The sequence below is a fragment of the Buteo buteo genome, chromosome 19 (genome assembly GCF_964188355.1).
Source record: "Buteo buteo chromosome 19, bButBut1.hap1.1, whole genome shotgun sequence".
NCBI classification, from domain to species: Eukaryota; Metazoa; Chordata; class Aves; order Accipitriformes; family Accipitridae; genus Buteo; species Buteo buteo.
This window is the reverse complement of record NC_134189.1, coordinates 28,400,444-28,422,376: the sequence shown is the minus strand read 5'-3', so window position 1 is coordinate 28,422,376 and position 21,933 is coordinate 28,400,444. Positions and strand designations below refer to the sequence as shown.

At 38.4% G+C, this 21,933-nt stretch overlaps 1 protein-coding gene across 5 annotated transcripts; it reads left to right on the top strand.

The window, feature by feature from the left end:
* The first annotated feature begins 11 nt into the window (after nucleotides 1–11).
* LOC142042185 (patatin-like phospholipase domain-containing protein 2) lies at nucleotides 12–21,784 on the top strand. 5 transcript variants are annotated; one of them, XM_075051841.1, is made up of 10 exons: nucleotides 12–299; nucleotides 6,069–6,301; nucleotides 7,042–7,107; nucleotides 9,988–10,197; nucleotides 11,322–11,382; nucleotides 13,554–13,769; nucleotides 14,748–14,880; nucleotides 16,121–16,237; nucleotides 18,714–18,760; nucleotides 19,500–19,731. In XM_075051841.1, the coding sequence occupies exons 1-9, from the start codon at nucleotides 113–115 to the stop codon at nucleotides 18,742–18,744; spliced, it is 1,254 nt and encodes a 417-aa protein (XP_074907942.1). In that variant the 5' UTR covers nucleotides 12–112; the 3' UTR covers nucleotides 18,745–18,760; nucleotides 19,500–19,731. The 5 variants fall into 5 exon arrangements, with proteins under 5 accessions (XP_074907942.1, XP_074907941.1, XP_074907943.1 ...); XM_075051840.1 differs by lacking the exon at nucleotides 18,714–18,760 and having other exon boundaries at nucleotides 19,500–21,784; XM_075051842.1 differs by lacking the exons at nucleotides 18,714–18,760; nucleotides 19,500–19,731 and adding an exon at nucleotides 17,514–18,706.
* Nucleotides 21,785–21,933: the final 149 nt, after the last annotated feature.

Genomic DNA, 21,933 nt, shown 5'->3' with positions numbered 1-21,933 from the left:
GAAACGGCAGCGGTGGCCGCGCCGCCTCAGTCGCTGGGCGGCGGAGGGCGAGCCGAGCCGAGCCGGTGCCGGCGCGGCGGCCGTGGCGCCGGTCCTCGCCCGCCGGTCGACGATGCTGGACCGCGAGCGCGGCTGGAGCGTCTCGTTCGCCGGCTGCGGCTTCTTGGGCGTCTACCACATCGGCGCCGCCACCTGCCTGCAGGAGCGCGCCCCTCACGTCATCCGCGACGCCCGGCACATCTACGGCGCCTCCGCCGGGGCCCTCGCCGGCGCCATGCTCGTCGGAGGCGGCTCTCTGGGTCAGCGTCCCCCTCCTCCTGCCCCGCCGGCGGCGGCGGGGGGTCCGGCGGGCTGAGGGGAGGCGAGGCGGGGCCGGCGGGAAGGGGCAGGTGCGCCGGGCGGGCCGGCTGCCGCTGCGGCTCCGGGCCCGGCCCCGGGAGCGCCTCGGCCCGCTGCGGGCCGGCGGGGGCAGCCGCCGAGGTCGGCGGGGCCGGGCTGGGTCTCTTTCTCTCTTTCTCGCTCTGCGACCCCTCCTAGGAAGTTAAATCCGAACGGGTTATGTGGCCCTGGGGGTGCCGGGCCGGCTTTTTTGTTTTTTTCCTGTTCGCGTGCGTCCCATCCCGTGCACATCTTGCCTCCCGGTAAAACACACAAAAATTTGTGTGTTTCCTTGCGGGTGGGGGAAGAGGCAGGTGGTCAAGTTAGCGTGTCTTCACCTTGGGTGGGTATTTAGCAACCTCCCGGGCTCAAGAGATGGTCTTGACGGTGCCTCAGTGAATCTCAGCACTCGGGTAGTCAGACGGTCGGCGTTTACCTCCCCCAGGTAGGGACAGGTCCGTGTGTCCGGCTGGGGCGTTCTGCGCCTCCTGGGCTCGGCGTTGCGAATGCGGGGTTGCTGGCAGCTGCTCTTGCCTTTGCGGAAAGCGGAGGAATTAAGAGCTGTCGGGAGAGCGGGAGGCAGCTCAGTCCTGACACCCTTTAAAGCAAAGAGGCTGGCTCTGTCGTTAGCTTGAAACGAAATATTGGCGCTGTACTGGGAAATAATGCGTCTCTTCTCTAGTTACGTTTGGACACGAAGTTTCAGTTAGCTTTAACTTGCTTCCTCTAAAGCTTCTCCTTTCTTGGGGTAAGGCTAAGAGAGTTAAGGTCAGGGCTTAGGTTAGCTTTAACATGCTTTTCCTCTTTAATCTGTGCACAGTATATATTGCATAGGTCACTTAGGTGTATGATTAGAAACAGTGGATTGATTAAAATCACTGATTTTAATTGTGATTTAAGTAATAGAGTTAATCTTGTTTTGTATTTATACCGGATAAGGATGTTAGCTTGCAACTAAATATAGTCCTTCTTGTGAAATAAATGCTTATTTCTAGCAGTAGGAAAAGTATACCTTACTTTTACCTATTTAGGGCTCACGAGAACCCAAATATACACTTACCTAGTGAATTAGACGTGCTAGACATTAAAGCAAGGTTGATACAAGTAAAATCAAGGTGTTTAAGATAGTGACTGGAATGCAGTTAAAAAGGTGTACGAAATATCTGGAAAACTGACAATGTATTCCTTTTAAACCAAAGAAATCAACTGAATAAAAGCTTGTCTATTTCATGATTCAACACTGATTGTTTTTGTTAACAGTACCCTTAACAGGTTTAGAACTAGGAAGATTTTTGTAAATTCATATTTCATCTTATTTATAGATGGAGAAAAACAATGAGTACTTATTTTGAATTTGGAGAGGGTTTGGGTTTTGCTTTTGCTTTTAAATTTCCGAGGGAACAATTCATTGACTTAAAAAAAATAAGTTCTTTGTACATGCAAGAGAGTGATGCTGTGGAATGCTTGTCCCTGCTGCTTAGCCACTGATCTCTATCGATCACGTATGCTTAATTTCTTCAAAGCTTTAGCAATAAACTTGTGCTACTTAAACTTTTTAGTTTAATTTTGCTGTAATGTCCTAACATAACACACTTGAGTTATTATGAGCCTAATACCAGCTTTTAAAACAAAACATTTATCCACAATAACTATTTATTTTTAGAACGTATCCAGTCTTAAGTCATTGTAAATGATTTAAGAGGGAAGCTGCTTTAAATATTTGAAGTGCTTCTAAGGACAAAAAATGTATATCGTTTACCTGAAAGTACGTGTTATTAACAGCTTTTGAAATTTTTAGCATTTTAATAATTGAGACTTGCAGACTTCAAATTATTCCCTTGTCTTTCCCTTCTCATATGCCAACTGAGATTTTTGCTTTTCTCTAACTAATAGAATAGCTAGTCTGTGTGCGATCACTGCCCACTTCATGGGCAAGTGTATTTCTTCTGGAAACTTTAAAAAAAAAAAAAAAGCAAGCCACTTGGGAATGTTGGAAGATAATTCAAAACCAGCCACATTCTAACGTCTGTGAATCATTGTAAATTTATCAAATTAAGAAGGTATTCCGATGTTAATTCTATATCTTTTTAGCTGATAATTTTTTGTGAGTTTGTGTGAAAGCAGAGGATTGTAAATAAGCTCTAAAAAAACCACTGTGTGGTATAATAATTTGATATATTTCATCAGTTTGTATTGTACACCTCCCTCACATTGATATACTTTAATATGCAGTATTTGTTATTTCTGCAGTTGTGGTTATAAGTCCCGCATGGTTTCACTGTGGGAAGACAGAGCCAGACTCTTCTCAGAGATGGGTAGTTGAAGGATGAGAGGCCGCAGACACAACCTAGAACATGGCAAATTCTGATTAGGCATGAGGAAAAGAAAATTACCTTGAGGGTGGTAAAATACTGGAACAGGTGCCCGGAGAGGTTGTGGAATCTCCATCCTTGGAGGTGTTCAAGACTTGACTGGACCCAGCCCTGAATTAGTACACTTGTTGGCTCGCATAAAACTCTGAGTGTATATGTATGAACAGGGTTTTTGACTAAAATTGACATGCATATTTCATCTCATCTTACAGGTTTGAAGCCAGATGTTTTAAGTAAACGGTTTTCTTTGTGCTTCATGTTACCTGTTGGATAGGCAAACAGAGAGTCCATAGAATTTCAGGTTTGAATAAATGTAAGCATTAGCCATTGAATGGAAAAAGAAGTGTACTTTTCCAGACTGAGGAAGAAGTTTCCTTCATTGAATTTGGGGAAAGGTAGAGAGAGAAGCTTAGAGGTGACTGTTCTGAGGATGAAGCACATTCATCTCCTGGAACTGATAAGGTGCACTCCTCTTGTTACATCTTCCCCATGGATGTCTTGGAGATCTGGTATTTCGTTGGCAATGTGGTCATCCATTCTAGTGTGGCATGAAGGAGAACAAGTTTGGTGGGGGCTGTAAATATGATGTCAGATTTTACTCTGTGGGAAACGAATTAATAGTTATTTAACCATTAAAACTAGGAATATAGAAATATAACTAGGAATATAGAAATATAACTAGGAACAGTTCACATTTAATAGGAACATTAATTTCTTTAGCTCTCTTGTGTTTCAAAAAATAAAACAGATGTACCAAGGTCTGCCTAAAATCCCAGTCTGACTTGAGCTCTAGCCCTCTGTCCCTTCCTGAGAAGATCCCATTTTGGAATACACCAGCCTAAGAGGTAACTGTATTTTAGTCCTGTTGGGGAAAGAAGGGAGAAGGAAAAGAAGTTGGATTACTTTGAAGTCTGTTGAATTAATAATGAACAGCTTTTTAAATTTTCAGTGTTTTAATACCACATACTCTTGGGTAGACAGAACATCCCCCCCCCCCCCCCCCCCCCCCCCCTCCCCCGGAGCCCTTCTTGTATTTAAAATAGCTTACAATAACTTAAATATGTAAACTTGTTCCCCCCCCCCCCCCCCCCGTATACTACCTCAAATGTAGAAATTCTTGTATGCGGAAGAGATGGGTAAATAGAAATCAGATTTCATTTTGATGGGTATTTATTTTCTGAAAGGAAGTTGAAATGAGAGGAGTTCAAATCTAAACTTTTGGAGGTCATCGGTTTTGCAGCCCTTTAGTGGGTTATGTAAAGTGAGCTGATACTTGTTAACATTTTTTACAGTGAGAGGTAAATAATCGCAACACAAAGGTTAGTAGAGGGCACTGGTTTACTTTGTTTTTGCTGCAGAAACAGGCCTGCAGTGCAAAAGAGTGAAGATGTTACCATGCTTCAAACTTAAGTAACAGCTTGAGCTTCAATTTGACAAGGATGCTAGCTAGAAAAACAGGGTCAAGATGTGGCAGAGAAGTGAGAAGATGTGTATTTGTTTGCTCATGTGTCCATGCACCCAGTGCTCTTTGTTTTTTAGGACAAGCAATTTTCTTGCATGGTGCATAAGTGTTTGAAAATGTACTTATTTTGCAAAAGGAAATCAATGCATGCACTAACACTGCTGTTCCTGGACAAAGGCCTGGTAGTTCAGTATCTCAGACTCCTGCAGTGTGCCTGATTTCTCTCTCTTTAGAAACTTCAGAAGCTTGAACGTTGCTAAATTAGCTTATTAAAAAAAAGAGAGGTGGTAATTTATATCTGAGTACATGAAGAATAGAACTGCTAAAACTGTCTGTGTAACTCCTCTTGGAAATAACTTCTTCACTTGCCGGAATGTGACCTGTGCCATTTTTTTAATTGCATGTAAAATGTGTTTTACTAACATAAGCATATATTTGACCATGAACAGTGAGCTGTGTCTAAATTGTTTGCCATCTTCTGGAGTGGGAGGTGAGGTCAGACTACTGGTATCAATGGATTCATGGCCCAAGGCTTTACTCTGCAAGGATGGAATGAAAAAATTGTAGTAGTAAAAATGGAGTATGTCTGATACCTCAGGTATTTTGAGGGATACTCTTTTGAATATAGGCTCTTGGCTTACTATGTTAAGAATGAGAAAGGTTTAGGTGTTGCTATTTGAGGGGGAAAAATAATATTAATTTGGAAATTAATCTGAAATCAAAGGCTTAAGCAGAGTTGTTTCCAGTGCAGTGCTCACATTTAACTTGGTAAGTTGAATCCTATCTATTCTAGACAGAGTCTGTGTAAGTTAAAATATGCAAGTTCTGAAAATACTTCTAGATGACCTTGTAGCATATCACTCAGGTTAATAACCTGTTACTTTGACCTTCCTTCCCACCCCTGTTCCTCCACCAAGTTGACGAGCTTATCAGGCAATTTTCTCAAAGTATGCCTTGAAGAAACACAACATTAAAAATTCAAACAAAACATTGCAGGTAGATGAGCTGCTGTTCTTACTATGACTTAGGTGTGTGGTTGTTAAAATTATTTTAGTGTTCTTTGGGAACAGTTGTGTCTTCTGCAGTGGTTTGATCTAGTTCCCAAATGCTGATTTAATGTGAGAAAAAATTATTATGTGTCTGTTACATATTGGTAAAAGTGCACCTATTTAGGTAGAGACCTGTGTGAGAGATGTTACAGGTCTCCTCCACGTTCCTTACCCCCTGCTTTAAAAACTTTCCCATGAAATGCATTACAATAAGTTCACATTTAACGTTCCCTTTATTGTGTTTATATATAAATGAAGATAAATGGTGCCCTGAAACCTTAAGTTTGGTTAAAGTCCAACAAGTGTTACTAGCTGGGGTGAACCCAGGTGCTCTGCTTCCTCAGCAGGCAAACTGTGGACCTTATATCTGTGCATCATACGCTGTAGGTTTTTATGGATGTTGCATATGGAGTAAGTCCATGTATACATGCTTACAGAAGGTCGCTCATCTTTTTTTTTTTTTTTCTTAAATAATGTGTTTCTGGAATGAATAATTCCTAACAGAAGCATCTTATATGGGTATTTTACACCTACGGTCTATGTATATATAACATATGAGGAACTTGGCACCTGAGTATTCACCAGGAGTTCTATTTGAAAGTCCGAAGTGACTTTTTTTTTTTCCTCAGAAAACTCCTAAACTCTGTTAAACACTAGTGGGCAGTTATTTTATCTGTTAAAAAACTCTTGAATTGTCATGCTAGGAATCAGAGAGAAAAGTTGGAGCTCTAGACATGCTTTATTACTGGAAGTGCATTTTTTTGGTTTTTGACATATCTTCTGTTCTTAAATTCATTTTATTTTCAGCTCAGGCTTGTGCAGATGTTCTGGCATTAGCCAAAGAAGCTAGAAAGCGAAATCTTGGTCCTCTTCATCCTTCCTTTAATGTGATAAAGATAATAAGAGATGGACTGATGAGAAATCTTCCAGAAAACGCTCACCAGTTGTCATCGGGCAGACTATGTATTTCACTAACCAGAGTATCAGATGGTAAAAATGCATTGATATCTAATTTTAACTCTAAAGAAGAAGTTATCCAGGTATGTTTATTTTTGGCAACTTTTAAAAGTTTCTATAATCTTAAGTCCATTTAACATCATCCATTGGATTTCCACTTTAAACATTTTAGGATATTGTGACTTTGACAGTATTTTAAAGATTAACTCAAGCTTCATTACACTAAATTCACTTACTAGTTTTACTAGTCAATGTATCTGCAAACTGTTGCAGTGAGTAGGTGCAAAGGATCAATCTTAAAAAGGATAAATGCCTTTAAAGTGCAGTGTATCTAATAAAACTGTATCCTTCATGAATAAGATTTTTTTTTTAAGGTCGTTCTTACAAAAGGGGTGATCAAAAATAGCTTTTTCAAATTCTTAATACCAGTTACAAAGCTAGTTTAATATGATCCCAGACTGCTGATATTTGAGACCCTGGTTAGTTACTTCGATTACTCAGAAAATGTATAGCTTGAGTGAATGATCATGAACTTTTCCTTGCTAATTAGCATTTCTAGCAATGGTCTTTTAATGAGTCTTATAATTTTTTTAGATAGAGTGTGGTTACATTCTAAAGAAGAAATGTGGAAAACCTTAATCCTGTTTCAAATAATGCTTGATAATACCTCCCCCCCCCTTCTTTTTATTCAAGTGTACCTACTGGGGTTTTTTTTGGTTGCTTGCTCAGTTGTTTTTGGTAACATCTAAAGAGATAAAGATAAATGATAATTTCAATAATAGAACAGTTACCATTTAATTTACATGGTCTCATTTTCCTACAGGCTTTGATCTGTAGTTCATTTGTCCCTATTTATTGTGGCCTAATTCCACCGTCATTTAGAGGTGTGGTAAGTATTGTTAAGACCTAAAAATAGATCTAGCTATTCTGAAAATATTAGGAGACAATGTATATGTTTTTTTTCAGTTATCCTACTGTAAAATAAATACCTTCATCATAGCTTCTAGTACTGTAGCTGTTTGTTACAACTTTTCAAAAAAGCAAGGAAACACTAAATGTGTGGAAGACCTGTTATGTATATTTCTTCTCCACCCTGCAAAACACATACATGCTCTCTCTTGGCCCCCCAGATTTCTTGCTTGCTGATGCAGTAATTAAAAGAGGGTATTCTAAGTTAGCAAGTATTTAACTTAAGGATAAATATTTATTGAAGAAAGTGATGCTTATTCATCTGCACAAACTTACAGGAAGGGTCATTTATACTTGTTTGTTTAAAAAAAAAAATCTTGTAAGATAGTTTCTTGTATATCTTTGTGTTTTTGCTGGAGGTAGATCTGCCTTAAAACTGGATTAAAGTTCTGTGTTCAGTTAGATATAAACAAAACTTTTTAATGTCTTCTGCCATTTGTATTCAGCATAAGAAAGGTTGCTTTTTAAAGGTAAAATGTCAGTGTATTAGTCTGTTCTATTACTCCACAGGAATTGTTGGTTACAAAACCTCTTAATACTTCATGGCTGTACTGGGTTTTCTAAAATCCCCCATTACGGGGGCAACAACTGCAGAAAAGTTAGTATAAATTGCTGTAGGTGTTTTGATTAACAGGTTTGGAAGCAGACATGCATTTCAAATCAAGGCAGTGACATTCATGGCTTTTTGTAGTATTGTATTAGCTTGCATTTGCTTTCCTTCCAACTTCGGTGCTCCTTACACAAGGAGACGGGAAGAATATGGAAAGAAAACTCAAAACATCTTTAACAGTGGTTGATTACAGACTGTTCTCAAGGCAATCTGGAAGTGCCAAAAGGTCAAGGAAAGACATGAAATGTATTTTCTTCTTCATGCTGAAATTTTAAGCAAAAGTTATTAGAACTGTATAGGGATTTTTCTTTATCTGTACTTCTAAACCTTGTATGTCTCCTTAAACTCTTCCAGATTAAAGGTGTTATGAAAACAGGATGTTGGACTGAATCCAGGGTTTAGGTGGATCCAGGCTAATCTGGCTGTTCAGTTCTTGTCAGCAGACAACAATGTTATTTTAAAAGGCTTAGTTCAGAGTACAAAAACATACGAGTGATGCTTCCTTTGGTCCTTTTTTGAGGGAAGGAATCATTGTATCCTTTTGATCTTGCCAATTATTTTGATACGATTTTAACACTTAGGAAGCATTTTTGATGTAACTTGGTAAGAATACCACAGTTGCACATGCTTGGCGTGACTCCTGTAAGGCTTAAACACAGTAGAATGTCAAGTGTGTAAACTTTGTAGCATCTTGCTGTTTACTGGCTTGGTGCGTCATGCATGTATACTTTAAAACAAAGACTTAAGGATAACTTTAAATAGGTATATCTAACAGCCAGCTGTGAAACTTTTGGGTGTGGTGGGTTTTGTTTGGTTTTTTTTAGCCCTTTCAAACACATCAATGATTTTAGATTAAAAACTTACTAGGGGGAACAGACAGGCAAAAACTCCAAATAATTAAAACCATTTACCTCTGTAGAACAGTGACCCAGATGTGTACTTCCACCTTTTAATAATTTCATGAGAAGGCTGCATGCTATGGCTCCTCCTTTGCCGAACCTGTTGTATTGTACTTGAAACTTCCACAAAGGACTTGGTGATTGCATTATGCACCTATAGGAAGTTTGTCAGTAGCTGCATGCTGCTGGGTCTAAAGAGTGCCCAAGAAAGCTGACAGGCAGGAGCAGGCTGCTGTAGAAGAGTACATTGGATAAATTGCTCTGAGCTGTCCTTTTCCTAATTCCTAGTTTGTTTCTCAGAATGGTTGGGGAGTGAGTGTGAAGACAGATGAAATGGGTAATCCAGGTTGCTCGTGGTCAAAACACCTGCTCTGTTACCTTTACGTTTTACAGGGACCTACAGTTTATGTCTGTTGCCTAGTTAGGAAGAAGGAAAATGCAGCCACTAAACCAGCAAAGCTGGTAACGGGGAGTGGTCTTCTGCCGCTGTCACAACAAACTGGCTACAATTGGTCCTGCTGGAAAGATGGCTCTTGCGAGTGACTGGAGGAGTTGTCTTTGGCCATAGCAGCTGCTGCACTATAGATTAGTTACCCTGATAAAGAACTCTTCAGTTCTTGGATTTTAAAACGCATGAGGTGATGATGCACTAAAACTGCAGAAATGGGCAACTCAACATGAAGGAGACAAAAGTGCAACCTGGAACAGCTTCTAAACTTGCACTCAAAGCAGAAGAGATAATCCATGACTGCTGGCAAGGCTTCTGAAGCATTATGCATTTTACTTGCAGTTTCTTTATGTCCAAATATTTTTGACACTTCATATCAAATTCTAATTAGTAAGACTAATTTTAATTTACTGTTATTCTAACTGAATGGTTCAGTATCATGGAACTTGAGCTTTGAAGTGTAGAGCTATTCTTTTACTCGTATTCTTTCTAAAGTACCCTGGTAGCTCTTTGGTTGGTGCTCGCCTCTGAGGAAGAAGACAGCTGCACCACTACTTCTCTGCATGTTGTGTAGGATTATGATCTTTAAAATGGACTTGCTCTTTCTTAAACATACAGAAAAATCCCAAATAGAATACTCTTAGGCTGTCTATGGAACAATAGGTAGGAATGCTTTTTAACTGGCATTAGAGGACAGAGCATGCTACTCAAAATGTTTAGCCTGGGAGCATAGGCAGAGACTGTTCTGTTACAGTATTAAATGCTATTTAATTCTTGCATGGGAAATCTGCTAGTTAGAAATTTTCAGCCTTTGAAACTTCTTATTTCTGTTAATTTTTGTAGCGCTATGTGGATGGAGGAATCAGTGACAACTTACCTCACTATGAATCTAAGAATACCATTACAATTTCGCCTTTCGCTGGAGAGTGTGATATCTGTCCAAAAGGGAATTCTGCCAACTTTCATGAAATGATTGTGACTAACACCAGCATTCAGCTTAGTTTGGGGAATCTTTATCGTTTAACACAAGCGCTCTTTCCACCAGAACCTAAGGTAACTCACTGCCTTGATGTGGTTACTAAAACATCTTTCCATATAAAAGCCTTGCTTTTGCAGAAAGCTACAGTAATCTTAGCATTTCATCTAGACATTTAAACCTTTCTGGTGACATTTCTCTTCTTGTTTCTATTTTTTTCATACTTTGTCTTCATTCTCCTTATTTTCAGTCTCTCTCAGACTAAAAATGCATGTCCTGCTATTGGCTTTCAATATTTATTTGGGAAGTAGCACAGGATTCTGTCATAAAATCAACATTGGTAAATTAATAACTGTCAGTTTGTAGTCCTTTCATGCTTACCTGCTAACCAGGTGCTTCAGAACTTAGCAGAAGTTCTAAAGCTTCATGGTTTTGTAAGGTTCTCAATCAATACTTCACACAGGCAAGTTGCCTTTAAACTTCAAGTGCTGTTAATTGCAGATCTGATGAGGGAAATACTCTTGAATTGCTGTTGTGGAAGCTGAAAAAATGAAAACAGACTTTGACAATTGGCTTGGGATATATTACAGAGGAGAAGTAATGTTCCTGACTGCTATAGATATATTTTTTTAATTGGAGGCTTTTTGACCGCTTGAAGAAAAATGTTAAATTCTACTTATGTAGGCTTTAATTTTTATTTTTTTTTTTTTATCTAGGACTACTGTGTAGGTGAGCTGGTGTGGCATCTGGTGAAAGATATTTTCATATGGAAGACTAAGTCTGAGTTTGAGCATGAGAATTGCACAGCTTACTTTCATAGTTTCGGGAAGTGGGAAGCACTGGGAGGGAAGAAGGGGAATTGGCAGACTCTAAGCCACTCTCTTTCATTGCTGCTTGCATCTGCTGAAAGGCTAGTCAAAGAAACAAAAGGGGAGGAAATTCTTGCAAACTGTTAGAGTGCTGTCCTTTTAACAATTCAATGCATCTGTAACAGCTGAAAGATACGTTGATGCATACACGATCATGTGTACATGATCACAGTAGGCACATTAACCCAAATCTGTTGAATTATAGCAATTGTCAATGTAAATTTTTCTTACAAGAATGGAGGGTGGATAGAAGTGGCTTTTCATTCTGGAAACTGTTGATCTTAAGTTGAATCTCCTTTTATTTGTCTGACTCATTTACCCTATGCTTGCAGGTACTAGGAGAGATCTGTGAGCAAGGATATTCAGATGCTCTTAAATTCTTGAAAGAGAATGGTATGTTACACTTGGCGATAATTACTGATGATGTGGTCTTAACCTGAGTTAAAAAAAAAAAAGGATGAGGGAGGGGGTTGTATGTAGCTAAGAAGGGGCTAGGTCTTTGAGTTTTTTGAAGGGATCATGGTAGGTTTAGTTCTCACAGAAATCACATAGTTGTAGTAACTATTCACCTGAGGTAAGTTGTGGTGCCACACAGAAACTGAACTTTAGGGTTTCTGTCAAATTTGTGTGAAGTGAATGTTAAGGTATTGTTAAGTGAAATTACCAAATAATTCCAGTTCTAGGGAAATCATATTATTAGTTTCTTGTGTTAATTGTGAAGGATGGGAATAGCCTATTGTTTCCTACTCCTGTGAAACCTGTATCTTCTTATTACCTCCTCTCTGCTATCATCCAAGTGAATTTCTAGATAAAGCCTCATAGTCCAGAACTGGGAGCTGGCTAACAACAATATAAACTCAGTCACAAACAAATCCTTAGTCTGTATTGTGAAAGATTTTAGAAGATGACGACTTGTAATGTAGCAGTTGTTGGGACCCAGATAAGTTTAGGAAGAAGAATTGAAAGTTGCTCTGCTCTACTCCTAGAATTCTAGTAACATATTTTATATAAATAAATGTTATTGCTCTGCACACTTTGAGACAAATGAGTTAGCAATAGTAACTTGATATTAGCATGAAGTTAACCATGTGTTAAACATGCCTAGCCCCTGTAGTCTTTGGATGCAGAAGCAAATTGGTACTGGGTTGGATTAGAGGAACGGAAACTGAAATGTGATGTTTGCACTAATACAGGTAGTACCAGCTGCAGTATTGTAATGCAGTCATATATGGATGTGCTCACTGCTTATACCCTGTTGTAACTAAACATTAAATATTCATGTTTTCTTAGAACAATTTTCTTCACTGTGAAAAATGTCACGGTTCTGCTTAAGAGTTTGATTTTTCTAGTGATGTTATTAAATATTTGAGAGTCCTGCTTTATACCTTTTACCAGGTGATTAAAAGCACAAGCTATATAAAGAGTCTGTAACTTGTGGGTGTCCGTAGATGGGTTCTGTTGCTGCACTGCACCCACAAGTTTCCTGTGTGCATGTTTCCATCGCTGACACTAATATCTGAGATTCTTTGCAGCTCTTCCTTAGTGTTTGTCCCCCACGTCCTCTGTGTATTGCACTATTGTCCTCCTTTTTCATACTACTGATCCTGTGATCATCTTTGTTCTTATTTGTCACAGGTTTGTCTTGCTTAAAGCTTAATCAGTCATAATTATAACATCTCTAAACTCATTCATGATGCATCTCCTTTCTTGTTAAGTTATTTCAACTGTAGGAGTTAATTATTTTTTTTTTCCCCCCATCTGTAACCCTTCAGATAACTTTTCTGCTAAATTCACTGTATATCCTTTTGACATTTGTCTTTTAGGAGTAATTGTAAGTAGGATACAGATTCTGTTATATGTATGGATCCTAGTCAAATTTGGTAGTCTTTGTATATAAATAACTTCGTAACGATTTTCTGGAAACTGAATATAAATACCCTCCTTGTATTTTTTCACTTTCTGCTCATTATCTAGTGCTTGTTTCTAAGGTAATTATCAGTGCTATTTCTTAATTGGCACCAGTTTTGCAAGGCAACCAATGTTGATTTAGATCTGTACTTCGTATATATCTTAAAACAATACCCTGCTTGCTTTCCTTCTCCACCCTGTTGGAACAATGCCTCAGAGTACTCACGTGATACCTGCCATGTCAAATTTTCCAAATGTCTGATGTGGTGTAGGTGTTTTCTTTCAAGTAAATATAAATCAGTTTTCCTCCTCTCCTTTAAATCATTTGCTCGCTCTCTCTCTCTCCTTTAAATCATTTGCTTTCTTGCTGGGAAACAACTTTGGTAAATGACTATATGTTTCCAGTGCAGTTTCAGTTAATTGTTTACTTTTTCCTTTTCTTCAGAACCTGTTTTAAAGTAAGACCTAAACCTTCAAAAGAGTATTCATCAGTGTGATTAAACATTTGTGGGATTATAAGAGCAAGTGTATTTGACATGGGGTAGGTAACGTTTCCTCAGGATAGGCCTTTGTACAGATACAGAGACTACAGGTACTGTACAGGTACTCTGAAGACCTGTGGAACAAGCCTAAGTGGAAGCTCTTGACTCTTCCAGGTATTCTGAATGACTCAATCTATATCCACTTGTCCTTCACAAAAAGAAATCCTCATGAGGTTGCACAACATGTTGACCATATGAAGAAAAAAAAAAAGACAGAAAATAACACAATAGAAACTTTGAAAATGGAAGTACTTAATGACCAGCCGAAGCAAAATCCATGGCCTTTGGAGAAGAGCATATTTGAGAGTCTACCTCCTAGACTTCGTAAAGGTACATTCTTCAGACTGTTTCCTGTAACTTTGAATGGCAAACTTTGATTTATTTTTTCCCCTGCTTACTCTTACAATTTGCATAAGATGCTTTCTATTCAATCTTATAACTGCCTGTAAAATTAGAGACTATCTCAACCCAAAAAAGTTCTTTACTTACTAAATGTGAACATGTACATTTTGATTTAGCTACAGAAATAAGATTGAAGCAGGAGGAAGGAGCTGCTTTCAACACTGCAGAGTCGTGAATTGAATTCTCATTTGGTTTTGGATAACCTTTGTATGTGCACAGTATTTTTGTAAGCATATATTTCACACCAAAGTTGAACCTCAAATCCAAACACTGGTTATCCCCATCGTATTTTTAAAACAGACTTCTGTAGACTTCTAATTCTCTCGCTTTCCTGTCTTTTTAATAAGCTGTTAATAGACCAAAACCACTTCTGATATTTCGTTAGTCTATAACTTTTACCTAGGTTTTTCTGTGGATGCTGATGGGTATTTTCAAGATCTGAAATTTGTGATCCCAGTGACCTAGGAGTACAAAATTTGAAGTGTGATATTTCTTACCACTACATGTAACAACTGGAATATGTGGAACTCTAGGATTTAAACAAACTCCTTAGAGTTACAGAGTTTCTAACAAGACAGGAATGTTATCTAAAACACATAAGTATTTTTGGAGAGGTGAACTTTACATCCTCTTATTATCTTATTATAAATTAATTCTTAGACTTATCGCTTAAAAGTTCTGGGTAATGCCTTTTGTCCCTGTGGTATGAGTCTGTGCTTCCCATATTTTAAAATAGCGTAGAGAAGGTTTATGGTAAGAGTGCCTTGAGATGAATTCTTTCATTTTCTATCTGAGCCTTATTCAGTAACACTTGATAATGTTGACTGAAGATTACCAAACTTTGAGCAAATTACTTAAACTGTTTCAAATAGTCTAACATCTTTTTCAAAAATAATTATTCTTAAGCACTGCAGGAAGCTTGTAAAGAACAGAATGGATTCTACGCTCAGTTCTCTAAACTCTTCCCAATGCGGGTGATATCCTATCTGATGCTACCATATACGCTACCAGTGGAGTCCGCTTACTCTGTTGCTTTACGGTAAGGAACTTTTAATGAACCATTTTAGAATTACTACACTTTTGGAAATTTACTTATTGAGAACTTATTCAGTGTTGTAGGTATTCTGGTGCTCTAGAATACAAGTGGTAACTGTCCAAACACCATTATTTCTACCTACATAATGCAGCTTCCTAAGGCCTCTATAGTCTAAGACTAGATAAATAAACATATTAAGAAGATTTCTAAGCAACTTACTCTCATTACTAATAGCTGTCTTGTAATTGCTCGAAAGAAGCACCTTCAATTGTGTTTTCCAGGAGCACATTCTTTATTACTATTACTATATTCTGCAGTGATATTTGAACTCTATCCAGATAGTTCTTGTGCTTTAGCTTCTTTCTGAAGTCAGGAGTAAAGTCCAGTGTTTACTTACCATGTAAATTTTCTTACCAGGTTTGTTTAGATTGACTGGAAGTTGTGCTCTTGAAACAGCTTAATCTTATAAGTTTTTCAATTCTCATGAAGGAGAAATTATGCTAAATGAATGCACCATGAACCCTAAGCTTTGTGCTTGCTTAAGAGAATTCCAGTCCTTGAACAGCAGATGTCATTACTATCTTTAGCGAATACTTGAAAAATCAAATGTTCTATAAATGGAACCATGCAGAAATCCAGTAAAATATTTCATTTCTGTGCCACTTCATGTGGCACTTCTGTGCCATTTTTTGGTGGATGGGGAAGAAGCAAGTTTCAACAGAATTTTAATGTTTTTTCCCCCTCATCTCCCTCCAGTGTAACTGACTTCTGTTAAGAGCATCATAAGGAAAAAAAAAAAAAACCACATTTGTGGCATTGTTCTGTTTCTGCCTTCTATTTGTTCTTCCATTGTGCTTTTCTTTTGTTCTTCCTTCCTCTCCCACCTAACTTCAAACTGACCAGAAAGTTCCTACCACACAGAACGAGGTCTCGGAGACAGGAATCTTTTGCAGGCTTCCTAAATGTTGGTCACGAGGTGTGGAATGCACATACTGGTCAGCCGCTTAGCATAGATCAGAGATGCAGTGGTCTGTGCTGCCCTTTGTCCTAGCTTATAGAAAAGCAATGAGTGGTATAGATGGAAATTTGAGAGGTTAGGAAGACCTGGAGACTTTGGCGGGGGAGTTAACTTGGGGAGAATGAAAGCTGTGTTATTTCGTTGGATGTTGGACACGGTAAGAATACAATGCAGATTGGATCTACTGCTTACGAAACAACAATTGTATTTTGGTTTTGATTGTAGGTTAGTAAACTGGTTTCCTGACATGCCTGCTGACGTTCGATGGATGCAAGAACAGCTTTGTCGGATTGCTGGTACAGTTTATTCCCAGGCTAAAAGCAAGCTGTTCTGTATGTCCAGGTAAAGTGGAGTGCTGCTGCATGCAAATGATGCATTTTTAGAAATTCTCTCTTTTGTCAGAGCTTCAAGTACTACTAAGTTTCTCTCTTAAAACAGGATTTCATAATTTTCTCAAAGGTAACACAAAACAGTTCTTGCCACCTCTAATCCTTAGCATTGTTTCTTAAGTATATTTTCTGGTGCTTCTTGTTTATAACTGATCAATGACTGCTACATATTGTAGATGAAGAGGAGTTGAGACAATCATGTTGTCTGTTGGTAAGCTTTTTGGGGAGAAGGGTGGGTTATGGAGCAGACATTGGGCTGACAACAGAGACCTCGTTTCTTCTCTTCTCCACAGTAGCTGGAGCAATCAGGAAGAGGAGAAAAAGGTTGCTCAAGATGTTTTAAATCAGATGTAGCAGGTAGGAACTGGAAAACACTGGGAGAAAGACTAGATTCTTAGGAGTCTGGACAGGAAAGGTTTAAGAGTTAAAAGGTAGATGAATATGAAGGACAGTCTTGTAAGATAGTTGGGAAGAATTAAAATAAGACACATACGGAAAATTTTTAGGACCTTCTATTTCCGTGGAAGAGAAACCTCTATTCTAACCTGGTTGTAACTAGGTTCATTATGCTTCTCTTAGCAAACTTGTGTAAGACTTAGCCTTCCAGAGTTTTTACTTCTATTAAACTTTGTAGCACTATGTGTATGGAGGAATCGGTGACAACTCACCTCTCAGTATGAATATAAGAATACCATTACTGTTTCACCTTTTGCTGGGGAGTGTAGTATTTGCCCAAGGAGCTCTGCAAACTTTCACAAAATGAATATGACCAATATTCAGCTTCTACTTTCATGCTAAAAAATGGACTTGTTGCTGAAGCCATGTCAGAATAGTGCTATAAGCAGAGAAACATAGGCTCTCTCTGAGGTCCAAATGCTTATAAATATGAAGTCTCCTAAGATTTGGTCTGAAAAACCATGAATCCACACTTCAGCAGAGTAGATAATTTCTGTTTTTCTGATGATTGTCTCAACTCCTGGAGTTGCTAGGTAGGAGGTAGAAGAAGGGAGAGAGAAATTAGCCCAAAAAGCTCTTAGGAGTGAACAGAATTCTTAAACGCTTCATAAAAGCTTCCAAGAGATAGCTGTAGTGCTGGAGACTCCTAACTGCAGCAGTTATTTCAATTAAAGCATTGCCATTTTCTATATACAGTACATCTTAAAATTAAAATGAAAAATATGCTTTTATTTGAGCCAAGATTTCTTGAGCTTTTGTCTTCCTGGTTTTAGTAATGAAGTTAGATAAGGAGCAAAATAGAAGATGCTCTTTTGTGCCCTGACAATGCTACACACTGACCCATCAGAAATGCAGGTGTGATATGTCTGAGAAGAACTGCTTGATCCTACTTCCCTATAAGAAGCTTTGCCAAGATCTGGATTGGCATCGTGAAAGATCCGATTCATACGCTCCATCCCTTAGAAGACTAGTAGTCAAACTTACTGTTAAAAGTTCTGGCTTAATGGAAAACTTAATGAGGTTGAAGCTTGTATTTCCTTCCCCCTTTGGAAGTATTAAATGGTGGCTCTAATATTAGGTTGTAAAGATGTCTTCTTTTTACAATATTCAGTTTTATCCAGAATTCAGAAGCATTTAATTCCTGTGTACAAATAGCCTCTCTTCTCCATTTCTCAAATCAGTTAAAGCGTTTTTTTGTATAACACTAGTTGGCTTTTCAGGCCATCTCTCTGAGGAGAAATGTAGTTCTTGGTATATATATTTGCTATTGTCCTACTATCATCTCCCCAGTTATTTGATACCATATGTAATCCATTGTCCTTTTTTCCTTCTTAATGATGTTCTGACTCCTTTCCACAATAAATTTCGGTATAGTCATCTTCCTGCTTTTGGCCTTATTTAGCAGCTTCTTGATGTTTTTCGTATTCCAGCCTTACCAATTGTGAGGCTCTTCATCTGAAATGGGCATTTGGAAGGCACAATATTACAAGACTGTCTCAGATCTAACTTCTCAGAGGGGTTGTTTGGTCATTGAGTCCTGATTAACCAGGAACATTGTTTCTCTTCTTTTGGAAAGAGCAAGCTCTTGGCCATAAAGCAGAACATCGTGGTCGGGTGGCTTTTGCTGTATGCTTTTATGATAACTTCAGGGTGATCAGCTCCCACTGAACTGTTTACACTGTCAAAAGTCTTAAGTTTTCTGAAGCCTTCCTTTAAGTGGATTCCCTCTTCTGGTAGCTAGGTCCCAAGGCTCTGCGTGTAGAATCCTGCTTTGTATTCTACAGGTGACTGTGGGCTTGTGCCTTGTTTCAGCATCCGCTAAGACCTTACTGCTGCTTTTACAGAAAGTAATCCACCTCTCCCCCCTTTTTTTTATGCTCTTCCCCTTGTGTCATCAGATCTAGCTTCTGTTTTGGAATCAAACTTAAATTTCATGAAAATTTGCACTGTTTACAGTTTGAAAATCCTTTTAGGAAACTTAACCTGGTGGATGGTATCTTCTAGTGCACCTAAACTTCAGGTATGGAAACTGGTGTTGAAGCATGTGTATGGCAAATTGGGTTTTTTTGTGTGTGAGTGGGGGGCATTATGGGTTGTTTTGGGGTTTTTTTCCCCAAAAGCTCTGCAAGAGAGGAGGGAGAACTTTAAAGACAAAACTGGGTATTCTTGGTGACAACTTCAGTTTCCTGTTTCTCAGACTGGAAAAGGCTAACCTGGTGATTCAGGCGCTGTTTTAGAGCGTAAGAAAGTTCTGTTTCAGCTGTTCAGGTTGGTGATAATTAGCTGGTTATCAAGTGGAATGCAGAGATGACGTTTGGGAAGTTGAACAACTGTATTTTCTACTCAACTTGTAAATGTTGAGGCTATTCCTGTTAATGTTCAGTTAGTGCTGTGATTCGTAAATCAGGAAATATTCCAAGTGGATAGCTGGGGGGACATCAGGACTATTTAAGAGGTAATGTACAAACTTGGGTCTGCCCCTCTGAGCTCATCAGAAAGGTGTGACTTCTAATGTAACTGTTGTTTATCTGTTTCTGAGGACAACACATAATGGTAGACTGCCCCTCTTTTAGATGTGATCGTTTCAAGATCCTTTTCCTGTTGTTCCATACCCTAACTCACTAAATGCATTTAGAATTAACTATTTTCCTATAGTGTTCTTCCTTGTATGAAGATTCCCTGTCAGACATCTGAACAGTAATAGAAATGTCATTGAAACACTAATAATCTCTTTCTTTTTTCTTTTTTTTTTTAAACAGGAAAGACAATTATGCATCACTAAGAAAATGTCAAACTGTCCCATCTGCTATGGAATTTCATTCTTCATACTGCCACCTTAAAATGCCTCACTCTTCTGCGGACCTTGAAACCCGGCTCTGGGAACCTTCATGCTTCATGCACTCAGCTATGAAAAATGCTTCTGCTAATATGCAGGAGCATTCAGACTTAAACTCCTATCCTAATTTTCTCCCAAATTCTGATGAGTCTGGGTTGGAAATAGATTTTGACTCTTCCTCAGAGACAAGTTTCCAAACTGCTCCAGAGTATTAATTTGGAAATAGATTCCAAAGTTTCCAAAATTCCAATTTGGCGGACAAATTTAAATCCTAAAGGACTAAAGATCACTTTCTTTATTGCCAATAAGTCCTGGAAAATAATTTGTTTACAGCTTCCTGAAAAATCTGCCTTGGGAACTCTACTGTTTTAAGGATTATAAAAACAGTGGCTGCTACACTAAGTAACAGACTACAATTCTGTCGAGGCACCACTCAATTGACTGTAGTAAGACTTGTAGTAAACAGTGTCTCTCTGGAAATAATTTTTTAAAAAAAATCTACTTTCAGCATAAAAATGTAAATTCTGTAAACAGATTGTTAGACAAACAAGCATTGATAACAGCTTTTTAAAAATATAATTTTTAACCATATTATGTGTTAGGATTACTTTTATAGCACTTAAATGAAATTGGACTTTACTTCATAAAGGGAAACACACAAATGAGCTTTTTAGTGGCCTCCACTGTCTGTTTGCCTTATGTTTAAACATACTGTTGTGTTTATCGAAAAGTTGTCTGCACGAGATACTGTAGGAACAGTATTATTCTAGGTTGTTGTATGTATTCCACAGTTGATATTACTTCTCTATGGCTCTTTTCCCCCTTCAAATGCTTCAAGGGAAAAAGACATAAGAAATGGGGCACATTCCCCTGAAGTGTAAACAGGTACAGTTTCAGTGATTTCACAGGACTTTTTTTTTTTATACTTAATAAGGGCTTAATACTTGATTAAGTATTGAAAAGTAGGTAAAATAGTGACTGTGATTAGTAGCAAACAGTAATTTTAGAAGGTGTTAAACTTTACAGAAGGTGTTTACAAAAATCAATATATAGCAAGTAGTGAATGATGTTGAGGTCTTCTCTCTAATTGCTGCCCAATCAGTCTCGATTTCCCCCCCCCCTTCATCTTGAGAGATTTTTCTTCCCTTCTTTTGCTTCCCTCTTGCTAAAGGATGGAAGAAAAAAGGGGTCCCTCCTGTCTCAGTGAGGTATGATAACCCAAAGGAAGCTTTCCAAGACTGATTGTTAGAAGCAGCAAATGTGTAAGACTTAGTGGAAGTGTCAATATCCAGGAGGCTGTGCAAAGGTCTCAAGTAATGGGTTGAAAGTCTGCCAAATCCTGTCTGTATTGAACGACGAGCGTTTTAAAACACTTTCCGCTACAAAGGTTCTGCATAATTTTAATAAAGGCAACACATTAGTGTATGACTACATCAGGAGAAGTAAATAACTGTTAAGATTATCTACTCTTCTGGTGTTTTGTTATCATGACTTGTACAATTTTTTTAAAATAGAAGGAAATAACAATGGCTTTAAAGTTGAGTTTGCACACGTGTTTGGGTGCAGGCGTGTGACATTTGAGAGGTTCTCATTTGTGCAACTCGGGTGCAGCCCAAGGAAGACTATAGATGCTTACTGAGACCATCTTGTACAAGGAGAAGCAGCGATTAGGTTGTGATGCTCAGGAGAGGGAAGTTTGTGAGTGTGAACTGTGGTATGCAGAAGGCTGTCAAATAGCAAAATGTAGCATTTCTGAATTGGACCAGCCTTTAAGCAGTTTCTCAGCTGTGATTTCCCTAAGCTTGAAGTGCTGAATTGGGGGACAGGGGAGAAAGTGTCAAGCTATCCATTTCCATACTACAGAAGACCGGTGCTACTTTACTTCAACTCTTGTTTGTTTCTTCTGTGTATGTATCTTTAAATTTGCAAAGGTTGGAAATGTTACTCTCACTACAATTAAAAGATACAAGATCTGTTTTATATTGTTGTCATTTAAAATTTTAAAGTTTCTAGAATTTAATTTCATAATGTTAGTTAAAAATGTTAAGTTTTACCAGTAGGCGTTAGAATTTAAGCAGGAATGCCGAGTTTTGCTTCCTGTGTACTGGAATAGTTCTATTAACTACATTTAAATCAACCTTGACCACTTCTTCTGTTGTGCACAGCTCTGGTTCTGTCTCCTTTTTCTAAAATAAAAAGACAGTCTCTTCCATGTTTTCTAAGGTTTTTTGAGTATAACTCAAATATTCAATGCGTTCATTTCATTGAACGTTTAAGATTCAATGGTTGCAAGGCGTCTTTTTTTAAGAGCAGCAACTTTGGTTACTGCTCTCGAGAGTCGCTTGTTCGTGCTGCAG